A 19,090-nucleotide genomic window follows, 5' to 3' on the forward strand; every position below is an offset into this window, starting at 1 on the left:
GGAGACACTGCAAGCAGTGCAATTAAATTGAGTAAACTCCGTTACCTACAAATGCAAACCATTGACTCCATCTGGAGGAAAATGACAGCTAAAGGGCCAAGGCGAAATCATCTTCATTGTGTTTAATGTATTACAACCTTGGGAAAGGTCCTGCCGGTGACCTTATAGACAATACTATAAACAGAGGGTTGAGTGTCTCCCCAAGATTGGTCAGTAATATCCCAACTTCCACTGACTAGGACAACACCAAGAGTATCATAAGACCTGGTGGTACTTTTCATATTGTTGCTACTATAAATATTTCCTTGAACATTGTAAGCTTAAAAGCGAAATTACTGGATACAGGTTCAATTTGCGTTCCACCAAGAAACATGGGCTATTGTTTGCACCCGTAGGTTGGACTACAACAGTGGTCACATTGAGGCCCAAAACACGCATGCTGGTAGACCTCGGATGGCCTGATCGTATGATAAAGAGCTTCACTGTCTTTCACCATAAAACAGATCCTAGCAGCCTCCTCAGACGTATTGGTGATTACCCCTAGTTACACGAAATTGTTTAGGTTAAATATTTGGAATAGGAGCATTACCAAGTCTAAAGTATCTACTACTATTTTATTTCCAGTAATTCCAAAAGCCAATAGTAAACATCACCATACTATTGTTGCAGTCAATTTTAACACAAAATTTAAACCGCCTGGTTTAACTTTCGATCTGGCCAAGGACAAGAATGCATATTGGGGCATCCCTGATCTAGCAGCGCCTTGTAGGAAACACTTCAGTAGGTCCGTCCTTCAATTTGAGGATATTACTCTATTGTACAGCTTGCATGCCTGTAATGGTCCTATGTCAGACAACAATTGCAGTCCCACATTTAAGAGGGGTAAATTATACAAGTTACATAGATTACATCCTTTTGGACCAACGTTTTTGGTGTGTAATGATCGATGTGGCTGTAATCCACAAGAATGAGAGTGATCATGACCCCTTGGTTCGCCATTTAAACAGTACCCTGATTAGTGACTTGTCTGGTTCAGCGAGCCCAAGTGCTGATGCTTTGGCAATCACAAATAAAAGACAAAACGTAAAATAGGTGGATATTAGTTGACGTACCATTGTTATTAAAGTGAAATATGAAAATGAAATCCCTGCACTGGTCCTTTCTAGTAATAATGTAGACTGTGAGTAAGTATTAATAGAAACACAATACTTTATTTGATAATCTGAACGAATGATTTGAGGGACCTAAAGTTGTACAGGAGAGCGCCTTAATTCGCACTGTAGGGCAGCTAAGAATCATCTTATTCCTTCTTTTAAGCAGGGGCGATAAAGGGAGGAAAAATGCTTGCAGGACCATCTATAAAAACATCCTTAGATTAGCGAAATAGAAATGGGAAACTGAAATCTGGGAGGATCTCCTTAGAAGCTGCCAAAAGAAAAGAATCAAAAATGTTACGGTAACAAATAAGACCTGAAGTTCACATTAGGTGAACCACTGGGTTGCACACTTTAAGGCCCTCTACTCTACTTCTTCCTAGACTGATACTACTGATGCCTCCATAGAAGTATGTTATGACTTGAGCATAACCGATTATTCCCCTCCGATTCTCTTAATGCTATTTGTGCCCAGAGACTGAGTAAACCCCAGGATTAGATCCCAGCTGATCTTTTTTGATCGGACCCCTTAATATGATTGCCTTATATGAACATGTCAAATGCTAAAACAGCAGCTGTTCCCATCTCGAATTCTTGGAAAGGTACAGGGATAAGTCTCATGCCTAAAAAGGGGTGCCAAAGTCTGCTGGAGGACTAGTGTCCCATCTGTCTTCTAGATAACATCCCAAACGTTTTTGCCAGCAGGTTCCTTACAAATTGACAGCCTGGATTTCTAATTTATATGTTGTCTTTGTTGATCCACGGGCCGCTTTCGACTTGGTCTGAAGAGAAAAGTTGCGTGAAGTGCTCTTCCAGATGGGTGTTCACTCAAACCTATTGCAGATAACTATGCAACTCTACACAACCAAAGATGTCCAGGTATGGTGGGGTATTACCGGGGAACTCTGTGAAAAACAATGTCAGCAGAGGAGTATGCCAGAGCTGTGTCCTGGCTCCTACCCTCTTCTTCTTTTCATCAATGTGTGTGATGCTTTTTTAACAGACTGAGATTGATTTGTAGTTACTGGCAGGCCAGAAGGTGCCCACACTCGTTTTTGCGGATGACATCTTATATTAATCTCGAAAACCTCAAGAAGTCTCTACATTGTACTGGAGAGGTTCTCTCTATTTTGTGCAACCCGTGGCCTGCAGATCAATGCTCTGAAAACTAAACTTATGGTGTTTAATTAACCCTCATAAAGCTCTAGGGGTAGGATAACTTTGGGAGAAACTATCCCAGCGAAGACTCCGAATTCTATTATCTTGGTTTCAGAATAATTCATTCCCATACATAGTCTGCGCAAAATACAAAAAGCTCAACTTTGCTGAGCTTTAGAGTGTCAGCGATACTTACGTTTCAAAGAATATACGTTTTTATTCTTTATCTGTATATATGGACATATTTACATATATGTTTAATAAAGTACTCCAGGAATGCATGGGTGCGCCAATTTAGTGCTTATGTCTATTGATAAAGATACCCTGGAGAACAAAGGAGCATTCTTTCTCAACCTCCCATAAGAAACATTAAAGGTTATAGGGGTATTCTTTCTCTTCTGAGCCTATCAGTGTTCTTCAGAAAGTCCCTCACACAGGTTTCCTTCCCTGGACACTTTGGCAGTCAGATTGAGGCTTTTCAAAAGGAACAGTGGGCATGGCCTTTAACCAACTCTGTTGCAGCACAGTTGTTAGTACTTTGACTCCTTAGACGCAGGCATCCCATCTGAAAAAGAAAAAGGCCCTGGTCACTCATTTGTCTCCTGTTATCTCTTAACAGCTTGACTGACACACCCTCAACAAAGATCGGGGGGATATGGCACTGTAATTAAAAAGGTAGCCAAAACATTGGATTGCCAAAACCTTGCCACCTCACTGAATAGGGAGCCTCATTAGTCTTCATTATTTACAGAGATACTGTCAGAAAAATAGACAGAAGAACTGATCCTCCCTTTCAATGAGGCACAGATGGAGCATGTAAAAAAGGCATGAGCCAAAACTGTATCAGCACCTGGTGATACTGATTTCTTGATACAAGTGTTAAAAATGTCACCCCTATTATTTCTTCAGGCTAGGAGGCAAAGACAATGGGAAAGAAAATGTTTTCATTGAGTAGTCAGGCCCCAAAAAAAATCGAGTAGTTAAGCCCTAAAAGCATCTGCCACTTGCCTTCTGCAAAGATCCACCCCTGCCTTATGAAAGATAGATGCGGCTCTGACTACTCCAAACTTTCCAAAGTCCTACAGGCAATCCTCTCAGGAGCCACTGCAGGATGGCATTGCAGCACCAACATAAGCTATTTAGAGTGGTGTGGGCACAGTAGTCACAAACGTACCAGATCTATGGGGTTCCATAGGGCTGTCTGGATGAAGCAAAGGTTTTTCAGGGTATGTTCAGGCACCATTATCTGATATGCTCTGTCAAATGTGAAAAAACCGACATAGGTCCTTGGCACAGGGAGTACTCTGGCTCTCCTCTTAAATGTTTTCATCAACAGCACAGAAAATTAAAAAAGAAAACAAGTGAAAATGGTAAAGTTGTTTAAGGTGAGGACTTAATCGGATACTGCAGTTGACCAATGTTTGAATCTAATGATACACTAGGCATTTAGTAATGCTTAATTCGCGCACGAATAAACCTCACACTAATGTTACTGTTCAACAGATGGTTTATCCAATGCATATATGTTTAAACAAGAACATAAATACTGAGTAAATTTGACATTGCTGTGAAAAGAAAATGGTGTTCACAAATCGGCTGCACGTTTTTATACACATTATATAGATACCGGAGAAGAAAAACAAGGACACTTTCTATACATATACACAATTCAGCTTCACACTTGCCTCTTTGTACCAAAATTCTAATATAAACCACAATGAAAACTGGATATTTTGCAGCTGCACTTACTACTTTTTTGTCTGCACATACCCCTGCTTAGCATTTAAAATAGGCTTGTAGTCAGTGGACATGCAGAGATTAAACATAGCACAGTAACAAACTGCATTAAAAAACAGATGCCCTCCAGGTGTACAAAGTCAGTTGTTCAGTTTCAATGTCATGGCACAGTCGAAAATGTCATTTTGGAAAATGTACATAACTTTTGTTTGAAGTACTAAAAACAAATATAAAATTGTATACGAAAGTAGCCAATGATGTGTTCATGCAGGACTCTGCCTGTGGACTTTCAATCAAAACGGACCATTCTGCATTTACAAATAGCTGTTGTGAATGACCAGGCTCTTCTATGTTATTTTTACTTAGGTCTCCTTGTTTTTGTTCCCACCTCAGAACCAGAAGGAAATTTGTGCCACAAATGGAACATACATTGGTTCCAAAGAGAATGGTACATGAGATGCTAAAATGTTGATTTTGTTAAATAGAAACAAACCATAACTAAATTACATGAGGCAGAAAAGCGCAGTCCAACCTAGGAAGTGATGTAAGTGGAGAGGTCCAGAAGCCCGGGTGTAATTTTAGGTACATAGCCAGAGTTTTCTTGGTACCAATTCTTGCTCAGCACCAGCTGCCAAGAATGTTTGGTACAGCTTTTCTTGCGTGGTGAGACAGATAAAGCGTTCAGAGCTCAAGCTACTTCTGGTCTCAAATTGAAAATGTTCAAATGCAGATAGCATACAATATCAAATGCAGTGGTAGAAATCAAGCAATCGGTGGCCCCTTGCATGAAGTATTCATTTGGGTGAGTTTTACAACCTCAGGCTGCTTGCGAAATATATCTCATGGGCAGCGGTACATATATTAGGATCAGTGGAAAAGTAGTAGACAAAAAAAAAAAAACAGATAACCATTTGGGAATTGAGGAATAACTTGGAAGTGCTGCTAATCTTAAATTCAACCTCCATTTTCTTTCTTGGGGCCATCACAAGCAATACTATTTAAGCAGCTTCATTGAGTCAGCTGGAATTGCATGTCTACAGATGACCTTTCACGCACTCTGGACTGCCCATGCCTGGAGATTAACTATTAAATGGAATTGTAAAAAATAAATAATTCAAAGTGTCCTTAAAGCCAACTTGTCCTGTTTCCAAAGGAAAAAAACACACAAAAATGAACCAGGGCTGAAATGAAACACTGCCAAGCCAATTGGATGAAAGAAAGCGGAACAAAGCACTAGGCAATAGTGTCCTATACACAGACCAACCAATGATGCAAATTCAAAGGCAGACTTGGCTGCCAGGAGGATCTGGCACGCAGGAAATTGAGTCATTATGTTGCTTTATGTAATTATAGTAACCTGGTGGCGACTTTCAAACAGGTAGTCTTACATTTCAGTTGCTGGTGAACTTTATGCCTTTGATGTTCACATGGAGATGTCTGCGCTTTGCTCCAACAAAAACGCAAAGGAATGTAATAAGCATACTGATGCGCAAAGTGAATCGAGATGGTGAGCTCTGTCATAGTCTAAGCCTTGCAGTATTATTTTCTTGATTCAAGGGAAGATGATGTCAGTCTCTTAAGAAATCACAGCTATAAAAGGGCGAGAGTCTTTACTTTCAGCTTCGCTCAAAAAGCTTATTTGTGCTCCTTTGTAGGCGCATAATATAGTTCCATGGGTTTGTTGACTTTCCAATACTTCTCGCTGACCAGTTCCAAAGAAAAAGAACCATTTAGTACCTAAGCAGAAGAAAAAGAAAGTACGTTATCAGACTAAAACAATAAATGGTGGTTTTGATTATATTTAAAGAATACACACTTAGTACATTTCCAATTGATGGAGAGCTTCAAAAGGATTGAAAGGTGCGACTAGTGTACAGTAAATAGGACTAATCTGATTCGGACTAAACGTATCTGAGAAAATAACACTAAACTTTGCATGCTTTGTCGGTCTGTTTACCAAAATATTACACTGAATTAAAATATCATGTTCTGTTGTAATTATTTATCAAATTAAGAAGAGGTAGAGTATTTCTACTGATTTTGGTCCAGAACCTGCATATAAAATAAGGTCAAATTTGAAGCAAAATGCCTTTCTCAAAATGTGTCAAGGAGATTGCCTTAAATAGCCTAACACATTTACAGAGTATTTTTATTATTCTTTAGCTCTGGTATGAACGTCCAGAAAGGGGTAACTACTCTACTTCATCATTGTCCCCCTGCTGCTAAAGAAGGTTTAGATATGGATGGAAGTACAATGGCAGATAATATCATTCTCTTTAGACTGCACTATAGTTTTAAGAAAAGCAAGGGTGGGAGGCATCTGCAACATAAAAGAGGCACCCACAAGGCACAGCTTTCACTTCCTGCTCCTGCGTTTACCAGGTCTTTTATCACAAATTCAAGATGATGAAAATACAGTAAACTAGTTCAAACGTTACAGATTTGTTTTGGAATTTGTCTTGAATAGATCTCAAGAACTCTTTTGTTATAATTTTCGTCTTGGGCAAAAAAAGGATGTAAATTAATGTTTTGCATTATTTTAAATCATTAATATATGTGCTTAGTTTCACATATTAGGATGATAACATTATTGCCTTTCATATATATAGCAATAACTCTACCCTTGCCCTTTGGGAGCACAATAATTTAATGAAATTACGTTATGTTTTTGTAGCTTTTTTTTATTAGGTTGATTTACACTTAGGGGCTGAGTCATTTCCCTTTTATTATAATAATTTTGATTTAGATAATGAAGATTGTGTGATAGGACTTTAAAATACTGTTTAACATATTGTCTGTAAGTTTAAGTCAAGATTGTTGCAGATTTGAAAAGTCTGAAAGTAAAGCTGTCTGAAGTAAAGTCAATCAAATATTTAGTGCTTCAAGCTGAATGGTTCTCCATACAATGCCAATGTAATTCCATTAATAAATGTTGAATCCTTGAAGCAACGCATGGCAACTCAATATTTGAAAGTGAACTTAAGCACTTAAAAAAAAACAGTTCTACTCTTGCAATTCCCATTGAGTTTCAATGTATGTTTTATTCTCATGTTTTATATAAATATTTCCTGTGCTTTAATATTTGAGAGTGAATTAAACCTTGCACCAAGCTGATGGCAACTAAAAGGGTATGTGCATACTTGGACAATTAAATAAATACTAAGAAGACAGCTTGTGGAAATCTCATCCAGATAAGGTTCTTGACTCCACAGTCACTTCAACCTAACCGTGAACCACTTCATAGAACTTTGCAGGACAGGAGTTGCAAACCACCCCTACTGGGCCAGTTATGAGCAAAATGATGTATGGTATGAACGTGAAGCTTCCCTCAATTACAGCCTTATTGGTAATAACGAACAAGTTACTTACCTTCGGTAACGATGTATCTGTAAGAAAAATTAGTTAGTTAGATTCCTCACCTTAGAATATCCCCAGGCGTCAGACTGGATCCGGAAGATTTTTCGTCAGCAATACCCCTTGCGCGTCGCTAGGCGTCGTCTGCGGCTCAGCGTCCGTCATCGGCGTTGTGCGCCGGAATGACGTCGTCGGAGTACTTAGACGCCGCCCTCGCGCGCTGACGTCAGTTCTTGTACATAGCTTTCCGCGCCAGGAACGCAGAGCCATGCAAAGACCGACACTGGTGCCAAAAATAAAATCTAGGGGCCTGAAAAGGATAACCTTAACCCTAGATGTCAGTTCGCAGAACGGGGAGGATGGGTGGGTCGGTGAGGAATCTAACTAACTAATGTTTCTTACAGATACATCGTTACCGAAGGTAAGTAACTTGTTCATCTGAAAGAAACACGTTAGTTAGATTCCTCACCTTAGAATAGATACCCAAGCAATACCATCCCCGGTGGTGGGTCTGCGAACCAAGATCACACCAGAAAGTCCTGGAGGACAGAACGGCCAAAGAAGCCATCCCTCCGGACTTGGCTGTCAAGGCAATAATGCCTGGCAAACGTGTGTAGCGAAGCCCACGTCGCCGCCTGACAGATGTCCTGCAAAGGGACACTCCGTTCCAAAGCAGTAGTAGCCGCTGTGGCCCGAGTAGAATGGGCGCGCAGCCCAACAGGAGGGTCCTTTTTTGCCAAGGAGTAACAAATTTTGATGCACAAAACGACCCACCGAGAGATGGTTTGTTTGTGCACAGCTTTCCCCTTCTTAGCACCCACGTATCCAACGAAAAGTTGGTCGTCCACCCGGAACTGCTTTGTGCGGTCCAAATAAAAGGAGAGCGCACGTTTTGGGTCCAGACGGTGGAGCCTCTCTTCCTCTTTGGAAGGATGCGGAGGCGGAAAGAAGGTGGGCAAGGTGACAGATTGCTCAAGATGAAATGGAGTCACCACTTTCGGAAGAAAGGAGGGACGAGGCCGAAGGACAACCTTGTCTGGATGAACAGAGAGAAAGGGAGGCTTTGAAGATAAAGCCTGGAGCTCACTCACCCGTCTAGCCGAGGTGATGGCTACCAGAAAAGCAGTCCTAAGCGTCAGCAGACGAAGAGGACAATTATGAAGAGGCTCAAAGGGAGCACACATTAGAAATGTGAGAACAAGATTCAAGTCCCACTGAGGCATTACAAAAGGGACAGGAGGGAACGTGTGAGTAATGCCTTTTAGAAAGCGTGTAACAACAGGGGACTTGAAAAGAGAAGGCTGATCAGGAAGCCGCAAGAAGGCAGAGATGGCAGCAAGATAACCTTTCAGGGTGCCCAGGGCAGAGCCCTGCCGGGCCAAAGAAAGAAGAAACAGTAGAACCTCAGAAAGAGGGGCGGAAAGGGGATCCACAACCTTTGCTGTGCACCATGCCACAAATTTGTTTCACCGGCAGGCGTATACCGTCTTTGTGGAGGGACGCCTGGCTGCCAGAATGATATCACAGACTTCAGGAGGCAAGTCAAATGGCATCAACTGCCGCCGCTCAATCTCCACGCATGGAGGTGGAGGCTGGACAGGTTCGGGTGGAGGACCGTCCCCTGCTGCTGCGACAGAAGATCCTCCCGAAGGGGCAGACGTATCGGAGGATCGGTCAACATACTGAGTAGCTCGGGATACCAGTACCTTCGTGCCCAATCCGGAGCCACCAAGATGACTTGGGCCCGGTCGTGCCTGATCTTCTTCAGCACTCTGGGCAGAAGTGGTATAGGCGGAAAGGCGTACAACAGACCGCAACTCCACTCGTGACGAAAAGCGTCGCCGAGCGAGTGCCGCCTTGGAAATTCCAACGCGCAGAACTGCTGACATTGCGCGCTCTCTTCGGTGGCGAATAGATCTAACCAAGGCTCTCCCCACTGCTGAAAGAGACCTTGCGCCACTTCGGAGTTCAGATGCCATTCGTGATCCATCATGCACCGGCGGCCGAGTTCGTCTGCTCTGGCGTTCAGAGAGCCCGCCAGATGTTGAACCACTAGGGTGACGCCCTGGTGTTCCAGCCATGTCCAGAGGCGCAGAGCCTCCTGACAAAGGGTCCACGACCCCACCCCGCCCTGTTTGTTGCAATACCACATGGCGGTGGTGTTGTCCGTGAACACCTGCACGACACTTCCCCTGACAGAGGGAAGGAAGGCTTTCAGTGCAAGTCGAATCGCTCTCAACTCCAACAGGTTGATGTGGAGACGAGACTCCGCCGGAGACCAGAGGCCTCTGATCTCCGCCTCTCCCATATGGCCACCCCATCCCAGGAGGGACGCATCCGTCACTACGACATGCTCCGGTTGGGGAAGGGAGGAATCTTGCCCTTGACCCAATCGCGGTCCGTGAGCCACCACTGCAACTGCTGTGCAGTGCCCTCCGAGATCAAGACATGGTCGGACAGGTTGCCGTGATGCTGGGCCCACTGAAACTTCGGGTCCCACTGCAGAGCCCGCATGCGCCGCCTGGCGTGATGCACTAGTAGGATGCAGGAGGCCATCAGCCCCAGAAGCCGCAACACTAGCCTGACCGAAACCCAGGATAGAGGCCGAAAGATGGGAATCAGGGCCTGTATATCCCGGACCCGCTGTTCCGGTGGATGGACCCGGAACTGCGCCGAATCGAGAACCGCTCCGATGAAGAGGAGCTTCTGAGAGGGACTCAGGTGTGACTTCGGCACGTTGATGGAAAATCCCAGCAAATGCAGGAGATCCGCCGTAGTCTGGAGGTGGGAGACGACTGTCTGGGGCGAGCCCGCCTTCAACAACCAGTCGTCGAGATAGGGGAAGACTGGAACCCCTGATCTGCGCAGATGAGCTGCGACCACCGCCATCACTTTCGTGAACACCCGAGGGGCACTGGTGAGGCCGAAGGGGAGCACGGTAAACTGAAAGTGCTCTTGGCCCACCGTGAACCGCAGGTAACGCCGGTGGGCCGGCAGGACGGGGATGTGGAAATATGCGTCCTGCAAGTCCAACGTTACTATCCAGTCTCCGGGGTCTAGGGCAGCTAGAACCTGAGCCAATGTTAACATCTTGAACCTTTCCTTCCGGAGGAAGGCATTGACGTTCCGGAGGTCCAAGATAGGGCGTAGGCCCCCTTTGCCCTTCTTGGGAACCAGAAAGTAGTGGGAATAACAACCACGACCTACTTCTGGGCTCGGAACGCGCTCGACGGCCCCCTTGGCCAAGAGGGCCGAAACTTCCTCGTGGAGAAGATTCAAATGATCCCCCGAGATACGGTGGTGCTGCGGTGGCATGGCTGGAGGGGTCGTCTCGAAGGGGAGGGAGTAGCCCCTTCGGACGATTTGCAGCACCCACCTGTCCGATGTGATGGACCGCCAGTGGAGCAGGTGATGGCGAACTCTGCCGCCCACTGGCGTGGAATGGGCCTGAAAGCTCGGACTAGGAAGGCTTTGAGGCGGATGCTGCCGGGGTGGATGTGGGCTGACCTCGTCGTCCTCCAGAACCGCCTCGGCGGAAACCACGTCCGCGACCGCGCGCAGGTTGGTTCTGCGGCTGGTGGCTAGGCGCACGTGAGGAGGCACTCCTTCCTTGGCCACGAAAGGGGCGAAAGGTGGAAGTTTGCGACCGCGGGGCCGAGAGGCCCAAGGACTTGGCCGTAGCCCGGGAGTCCTTAAAGCGATTCAGCGCACTGTCCGCTTTCTCGCCAAAAAGGCGAGTGCCATCAAAAGGCATGTCCATGAGAGTGCTCTGGACATCGCCCGAAAATGACGTGGACCGCAGCCAGGCGTGACGTCGAAGCGCCACTGTGGTAGAAATGGCCCTACCCAGCGAGTCCGTAGTGTCAAGCCCACATCGGATAGCATGTCGCGCTGCATCCCTCCCATCGGCCAGAGCCTGGGTAAGTCGTGTCCGGACCTCCTCCGGAAACAGGGGCAGCACGTCCTCCACCGCATCCCACAGAGAGTGGGAATAACGGTCCAAGAGACAGGCGGTGTTCAAAGACCGCAGGCCCAAACTAAGGGAGGAGAACAGCTTCTTGCCAAACTGTTCCAGTTTCTTGGAATCCCGGTCCGGCGGGGCGGTCGGGAAGGAGGATTGGGAGGAAGAGGCCTGGATAACCAGGCTCTCAGGGGTAGGGTGTTGGGACAGAAAACTGGGGTCGCCCGGAGCAGGGCGGTGGCGCCTGGCGACGTTCCTGTCCACAGGAGGAACTGTGGAGGGCTTGGACCAGGTGCCCTGCAGAACGTCAATGAGGGCCTCATTGAATTGCAGCAGAGGCTCAGTGGAGCTTGCTGCAGACTGAAGCACCTCAGTAAGGACGTTAGTCCTCACAGCCACGGCAGGCAGCTCGAGCCCAAGGGCTGCGGCCGCCTTGCGCAGCACCACAGAGAAAGCAGCGCCCTCCTCCGAAGCCACAGTCGGAGGAGAGACGAATCCAGTGTCCGGAGAGGTATCCAGGCCACTGGCCTCCCCCAGTTCATCTGCCCAGTCCTGTGACATTTGAGCCTGAAGGGCCATAGGATCCTCGGATCCCTCCCAGTTGTCCCCATCATCCGATTCCTGGTATACAGGAGGAAGGAACTGAGCCGGGCGATAGACATAATGTGTCTCCAGCGGCGCCGAACGCGGCGTCCATCGACGCCGTATCGGCGCCGGGCCCGGAGTGGGGCTGAACTGGGGCTCGACGTCGAGCGGAGTCGGCGTCCGAGGTGGTACCGATGTCGACGCCGGCAGAGGAGGCGTTACGAGGTCGACCCGCGTCGGCGGGGACTCGGGAACGGGTCCCTCTGGCGCTTGCGGCGTCGAGGCCGGAGCCGTCAACGGCGCCGGGGCCGGAGCCACCGGCAGGCAAGGCAGCCCAGTCGGGTCCGCGGGGCCCGAAGGCGCGCCAGCGGGCGTTGACGGCGGAGCCAGGCTCCTCATGGCCGAGAGGAAGGCACTGACTTCCGCCGGCGTCGCGTCAGTCCCAGGGACCGGTGGGTATGGGCCGGAGCCGCGGGGGTGGAACCACCCTGACCCTCGGCAGAGTCGCGCGACCGGCGAGGGGAGTCCGAAGAGCGGTGTCGCCTCTTGGACTTCTTGGAATGCTTCGACTTACCCGAAGACTTGGATCCCGACGACCGATGGTGACGTCGGCTGCGGCTCCGCGACCGATCCTTGGACCTCCTCCTGGACCAGGATCGAGAGGCGCGCGGAGCCGAGTGGCGAATCTCGAGAAGCTTACGGGACCGCTCCCGTCTAGCCTTCGAGGTCAGGGCCTTGCAGTCCGAGCACGACTCCGCGTCGTGGTCGAGGCCCAAGCAGTAAAGGCACCGGCGGTGATGGTCCGTAACCGACATCAAGCGGCTACAGTCAGCACAGGCTTTAAAACCAGGCATCCTACCGGCACCGGAGTCGAGACAAGATCAAAAAGGATCAAAAAAGTTAGTCAAAAATTGACTAAAGGGGTAGCTCTCCCGGATCTGCGCTTACTGGCGCGGAAAAAAGAAGAACTGACATCAGCGCGCGAGGGCGGCATCTAAGTACTCCGACGACGTCATTCAGGCGCACGACGCCGACGACGGACGCAAAGCCGAAGACGACGCCTAGCGACGCGCAAAGGGTATTGCTGACGAAAAATCTTCCGGATCCAGTCTGACGCCTGGGGATATTCTAAGGTGAGGAATCTAACTAACGTGTTTCTTTCAGATGCGTATGTAACCTGCCACTGGAGAGATGTAACTATATTACCACAAAAAGGACAGTGGTTGGCATTCAGATGGTAACTACACAATAAGAGAAGTTCCTTACAGGGAAGGATGCATGAAATGAAACGAAACATGCTTTTGAAAGCTGCGGTTCTGCCTAAGGTTCTTTAATGCCTTCACCTGAAAAATTGTGGGAAAGTGATGCTGAAAACTGCACCCCAGGCTTTGGAAGGACACATTACTGGAATCCCCTAAGTGGTCCATGTAAACCCACAAGCTATCTTACTATCTGTATGGCTACCAAAGCATGACTTAAGTTGCAGTTATACGCCAAACAATTACCTAGAGTTCACCCTTTTGAGAGCACGCAAACTAGCTCAACCAGCCTCCAAGAAGAAATCAAGTTATTTATTGTGGAAAAGAATATAGATCGCTCATCAATAGTTCATGGTTCCCATGCAACAGACAAGATTTTAGTGAAACGGTCCATTACACTACCAAGAAGCAGTTTCGAAGATCATACTTGCCTACCTAATGTACTTGTCTGCATTGACACATAATACAACCCCTGGAAAGGAATACTAATTTTATAAGAATCAATTAACCAACAACCAGAGATATTTTAAGGCGTGGGCAATTGCCCAGTTCTACACCTTCCAATGGCCTCCCTGGGAACATTAACTTTTTCTCAAGCTCACTTCCGCATATTTCTGTATCTTAACCTTTAACTTATAATTCAATATTGATAGGCAACTCAGGGCTTGAGTTAGCAAAAAATGAGTAATAAAATTAAAAGTTGATCCAAACGGGCCCCCAAAATATTTAGTACTCGGGGGTGGGGAGAGGTGGGGGGGGGGCAAAATCTTTAAGACAACACTTTAACCTAACCCTCTTATCACTAAGAGGAAAATATTGTAAGGCAAATTTAAAGCCGTGTAAAGGGATTAGGTTTAGGCATTGAATAGTTTCCTGGATAATTAAATCAAATAATACCATGCAGTAATTCCCATTATCTGATAAAGGAGCAGGTAGAGAACAGGGCGAGGGTCAGGCGCCCAAGATGATGGATGTGTGCAAGCTTAGTTCTGTGCTGCTTACATCTTGCCCCCTACTACAAGGTAGGAGGTCAATCTGGCTCTCTCCTGGCATGGTTTGAAACTGGGGTGCCTCCCGGAGTTGACTAAGGGAGAGTTGGACCAGACCAGAGAGTGGGGCGGGGACCGCACCTTCATGATAACAGCATGCTGCAGAGGACGAACCTGGCTCCCACTGGCAAACAGTGAACTGAGCTGCAAGTAGCAGTAGTGAGCTGCCCAACCGTAGGCATAAGCACCTCTGGGCGGATACCCCCTGTAGGCGGAGCCATCTGGTACATGCTGCCATCCTCCAACACAGCCCCTCGATACAATAAGCAGATTTCAGCACTGGAGTTGGGCCGCAGCAACTACAAGTTTCTAGGTGAGGAGTGAGGCTACAGTTGCCCAGTTACCACTTTACCATGAAGTTGATCAGGAGGCCAAACACAGCAGCACCTGACATTGCAACAGGCCTCAAATTACTCGCACCATCAAGATAGCCAGCTCAGTACCGGTACCTTGAGATAGTTCACCTCCATCTTTTTGTTTGTTTAAAAGGAATGATATTGGGGTGCTGCTGGAGTGGGGGGGTACATGGGATGCTGGTACTGATCTTCGGCTGACCCCTGACCTCACAATGGGACCAAGGGACTTCTTTCGGGATTAATTACTCTCTGTTGAGGGTAGATAAGGACTACATTCAATTGTTTGTGCCTGCCTTATCACAAGACATTATCAAATGCTGCAAACAAAGGGTGTGTGGTGGGCAGATGGAGCTTCACCCTCACGACCTTATAGAGGTACCCCTCGGAGACCATTACTCCTGCACACTAAATTCCTGGGCTCTGGCAGACTTGATGGGCTGACATTTTCATTCTGCTCCAGAAACTGCCTCGAACTTGCAATACAGCACCTCATAACCGGCATCTGTCAGCAATTACCTGATTTATCCATTTAGCTGGTATCAAGTAACTCTACTTTCTGCCTGCACCTATGCCACTCGGTGGCCCACATGGGAAGAATTAGAGACAGGAATAAGGTGCACCAGATGCTAAAATGATAACAATCAACTTCCACGCCTACAGCTTCTGTGATAGAAAAGCAGGTGCTGTGCAACCTTCTGGATTTAGATATGGCCACCCTCCACAAACTGAAGAAGATTCAAAGTATGCTTTACAGAGTAAGTTGTCAGAAGGTTTGCAAGGAAAGGAATTGATGTAAGCCCACAGGAGTGGAAGTATCCATAAGAACAGCCCATTGCAGAACAGGAGATACGTGGTGCGCCTGCACGGCTTGACAAATCGGAAAACCCCTGGTACAAACAGAATTACAAATTAATTTTTATAAAACTTACACCAGAGTGTTAGCTCCTAGGTTTGCAGCCTTAAGCAAGGTGACTTGGCAGGAAGGTTGCTTGCCTCCCTCGAACACTGAAGCCATCATATCTTCAATTTCTAAGGCTGGCAAGGACCCATTACTCCATACATGCGTTGCCTCTCCTTCCCGGATTAATAAACTTTAATCAGTTTGGGTTCATCCCTAGACTTAATATCTCTCATAATATCAGGAGTCTTTTTGCACCCTAGAGGAAATCCCCAAATCCTGGTCCGATTCTGTGTGTTTAGTCATAGATCTTAAAAAGGCATTTAACACTGCATATTGGAGTTATAGGACTATGGTTCTCAAGAGAGTTGGATTTGATAAACGTATGCCCGATAGCTTAGGTTGCCCTACTCCAATCCATCTCCTAGAATCCATAAAAGGCTTCTTCTAGTCAGAGGGTAAACTCATACAATGTTGCTGTATGTTGACAATATCCTAATGTATGTTAGAAAAGCAAGCATGATTTTACTCAACTAATTGAGTTTCTTTCGACCTATCAAATTATTGTGGGTCTTGGACTCAACTGGAAGAAATCCTGTCCCTTTCCTTTAAAAAAGCTTCTTAGCATTATCAACCTAATGGACAGGAAACTAAGGTGGGAATGGCATGTACTATAATCTAGGAATCAGAACTACTATTCTGACAGAAAACTACTAGACGGTAATATTGGACCAGCCATCTGTTCTTTTTGGTTGATGTTCAAGTCATCTCTACAGTGGTCAGCTGCTGGCAAGGTTGGCCTCACAAAGATGGATGTGCCGCAAACCTCCTTTATCTTTTTGTCAACTTCACCATGGTTATACCCAAAGATATATTCAAGATTTAAACAGTCTCATGGATTAATTAATTTGGGCAATAGGCAGAGTCGTGTTGAGGATGTTGCTGCTCCATTTTGTTAAAGGGAATCTGGGAGCCCAGGACTTTGAAGGCTACTACCTTGCAGCTCAGTTTCAGGGTCTGCGGTTTAGACGAAGAGCCAGGTCTTGAGGTCCATCCTGCTTGCGGCAGCAATGGTGATTGCCTGAGGTGCAGAGGCAGGGAGTTCCAGGTCTTTGCAGTGAGGTAGGAGAAGGATCCTCCTCCAGCCATGGTCTTGCGGATCTGTGGGACGGTGGCCAGGGACAGTTGGGCGGAGCGGAGAGGTCTGGTGGGAGTGTAAAAGGGGAGGTGGTGGTGGTGGTTGAGGTATGCAGGTCATTGTGGAGGGCTTTGTAGGCATATGAGAGAAGCTTGAAGGTCATTTGTTAAGCGGTAGCCAGTGAAGGTCTCCAAGGTGGCCGGTGATGTGGTTGCGGCGTGGGATGTTCAGGATGAGTCTGGCGGAGGCGTTCTGGACGGTCTGCGGTGTTTTGGGGAGTTTCTGGGTGGTGCCGGCATAGAGTGCGTTGCCGTAGTGGAGTCTGCTGCCGAAGAGTGCATGGGTGACCCTTTTCCTGGACTCGGTGGGGATCCACTTGAAGATCTTACGAAGTAGGCGGAGCGTGTGGCAGCAGGTGGAAGAGACGCCGTTGATTTGGCAGCTCATTGAGCGCGAGGAGTCCAGGATGATGCCAAGGTTTTGTGCGTGGCCCATGTGAGTAGGGGGAGGGGGGGGGGGGGAGGGGGGGGATTTCAAGTGCTGCGGGCCACCAAGAGTCATTTAAGGGGAAGGGGTAAGAACCCAGGATGAGGACTTTGCTTTTGTGTGAATTAAGCTTGAGGAAACTGTCCTTCATCCAGGTGGCGACATCAAGACTAAGGGGCCATCATAACCGGCCCCTTAGTCTTGAAGTCACTGTTCTCAAAGTCGCTGCCTTAATAATATATATACTGTATATTACTGTGTAACTTGAAATAGAGTGCGTCTCTCTCGAATGACTAGGGCGAGTATATAAACTGAAAACAAATTGACAAAGCAGCACCAAACTTGACCATCTTGGAAGAATTCTAGGGGTAGAATTGTCAATTTCATTTTTACCGACCCAAAAAAGCAAGCCACAAATTTTTCAAAATCTGCCTACTCTACCAACACATTTAAACAAGCATTTGCAATGCAATTGTTCTTGCCTTTGCCAAAGTTTAAGCTCTGGCGATTGTAAATGACAATGCTTTTTATTTATCTTTTTTGATCCTTAACAAAAATAAATGGCACTGTCATTTACAATGCGAATAGCTTAAACTCTTGTAAATGCGAGACTTCGCTAGCCACGGGCTGCTTAGAAAGTGAAAACGTGCATGGCGCGCTGAAAGTTGCACTAAAGTATGTCATGCCTCCAGTAGGAGAAACGCATTAAAGAAAATAGTGCTTACAGACTAAATAAGACATACAGTGTAACAATTTAAGAACAAGCATTTACAACGCAATGGTCTCGGCATTGTTAAAGTTAGAGCTATTGGCATTGCTCATGACATTATTTTTGTTTGTTTTTAAAACATTTAAAGAAACGGCATTGTTATTTACAATGTCAATAGCTTAATCACTCTCAAATGCGAGACCTATTGCATTTGCACCCACACACAGTTACCCACCCACACAAAGCCACCCACATAGAGCCACACACACACACAAATAGAGCCACACACACAAATAGAGCCACACACACACACAAATAGAGCCACACACACAAATAGAGCCACACACACACACAAATAGAGCCACACACACACACACACACACACACACACACACACACACACACACATATTCGCTTTCTGCCTTCAGAGGAAGGGCCACCGAGCTCAGAACATCCTGTTCTAACCAGTCATTTATCTGTCTGTGAGAACAGAAAGACTCCCTGCAGCGTGTGCCAGGCGCAGACAAAAGAGCCGACGCGACACAGACAACACACGTACACTGCCCCCACGGGGCCCTGCGCTTTACACGTGTGTGGGGGTACTGAGCTACACTATACAAGCCTGTTAACGCAACTTATAACGGGGTAAAATCAATCCCTACGGTTGTACCCGTGCAGCAACTGTGAATTAACATTCTTCCCACAAGCTTAGCCCGATGAAAACCAATATGCTAACAATGAATGAACATTCTTCCCATAAATTATAGATCAAAGATTGAATAAATTCGCAGAGAAACACGAGAACTGAAAACGAGTACTTGAAAAGGACCCGGGGGAGAAGATTAATATGGAAGATAACCTAGAAATAAATAGCAAGCGGTGCGGGTTATAACGTAAGAAGAACACCTAAATGTTGCTGCCTGACATGACAAATGGAAATAAGTAACACGGCTACAGGAAGTGTGGCGTGTGTTTGAAGTATGGGGGGATACTCAAAAGGAGTACGGGCTAAAGAGAATAATTAACACCCATTTAAGTGATCGAAGACTAGTAAAGAGCGGTCAACGCTCGCAGTCTCACCGTAATATGATATTGCCTTTACATGCACAGTTTACAGTTGCGGAGCCGATTTAACACGTTGAAAGACAGAATCAGTTGGAAACCCGTTTGCAATGTGGCTTTCAAATGCTGTTTGAAGGACTCTAACTGCAGATTATGTCCGTGGAGCGTTTGCAGCGTTGTTAAG

At 46.6% G+C, this 19,090-nt stretch overlaps 1 protein-coding gene across 1 annotated transcript in view; it reads right to left on the reverse strand.

Annotated features, from left to right (window-relative positions):
• Positions 1–3,801: 3,801 nt before the first annotated feature.
• Positions 3,802–19,090, reverse strand: part of RNF2 (ring finger protein 2) — a 111,480-nt gene continuing 96,191 nt past the window's right edge. The window contains exon 8 of the mRNA XM_085601521.1: positions 3,802–5,786. Within this exon, the coding sequence (XP_085457647.1) occupies positions 5,685–5,786 (102 nt within the window). The 3' untranslated portion in view covers positions 3,802–5,684. The remainder of the gene's footprint in view (positions 5,787–19,090) is intronic.

This window comes from Triturus cristatus, chromosome 4_2 (assembly GCF_964204655.1).
Source record: "Triturus cristatus chromosome 4_2, aTriCri1.1, whole genome shotgun sequence".
NCBI classification, from domain to species: Eukaryota; Metazoa; Chordata; class Amphibia; order Caudata; family Salamandridae; genus Triturus; species Triturus cristatus.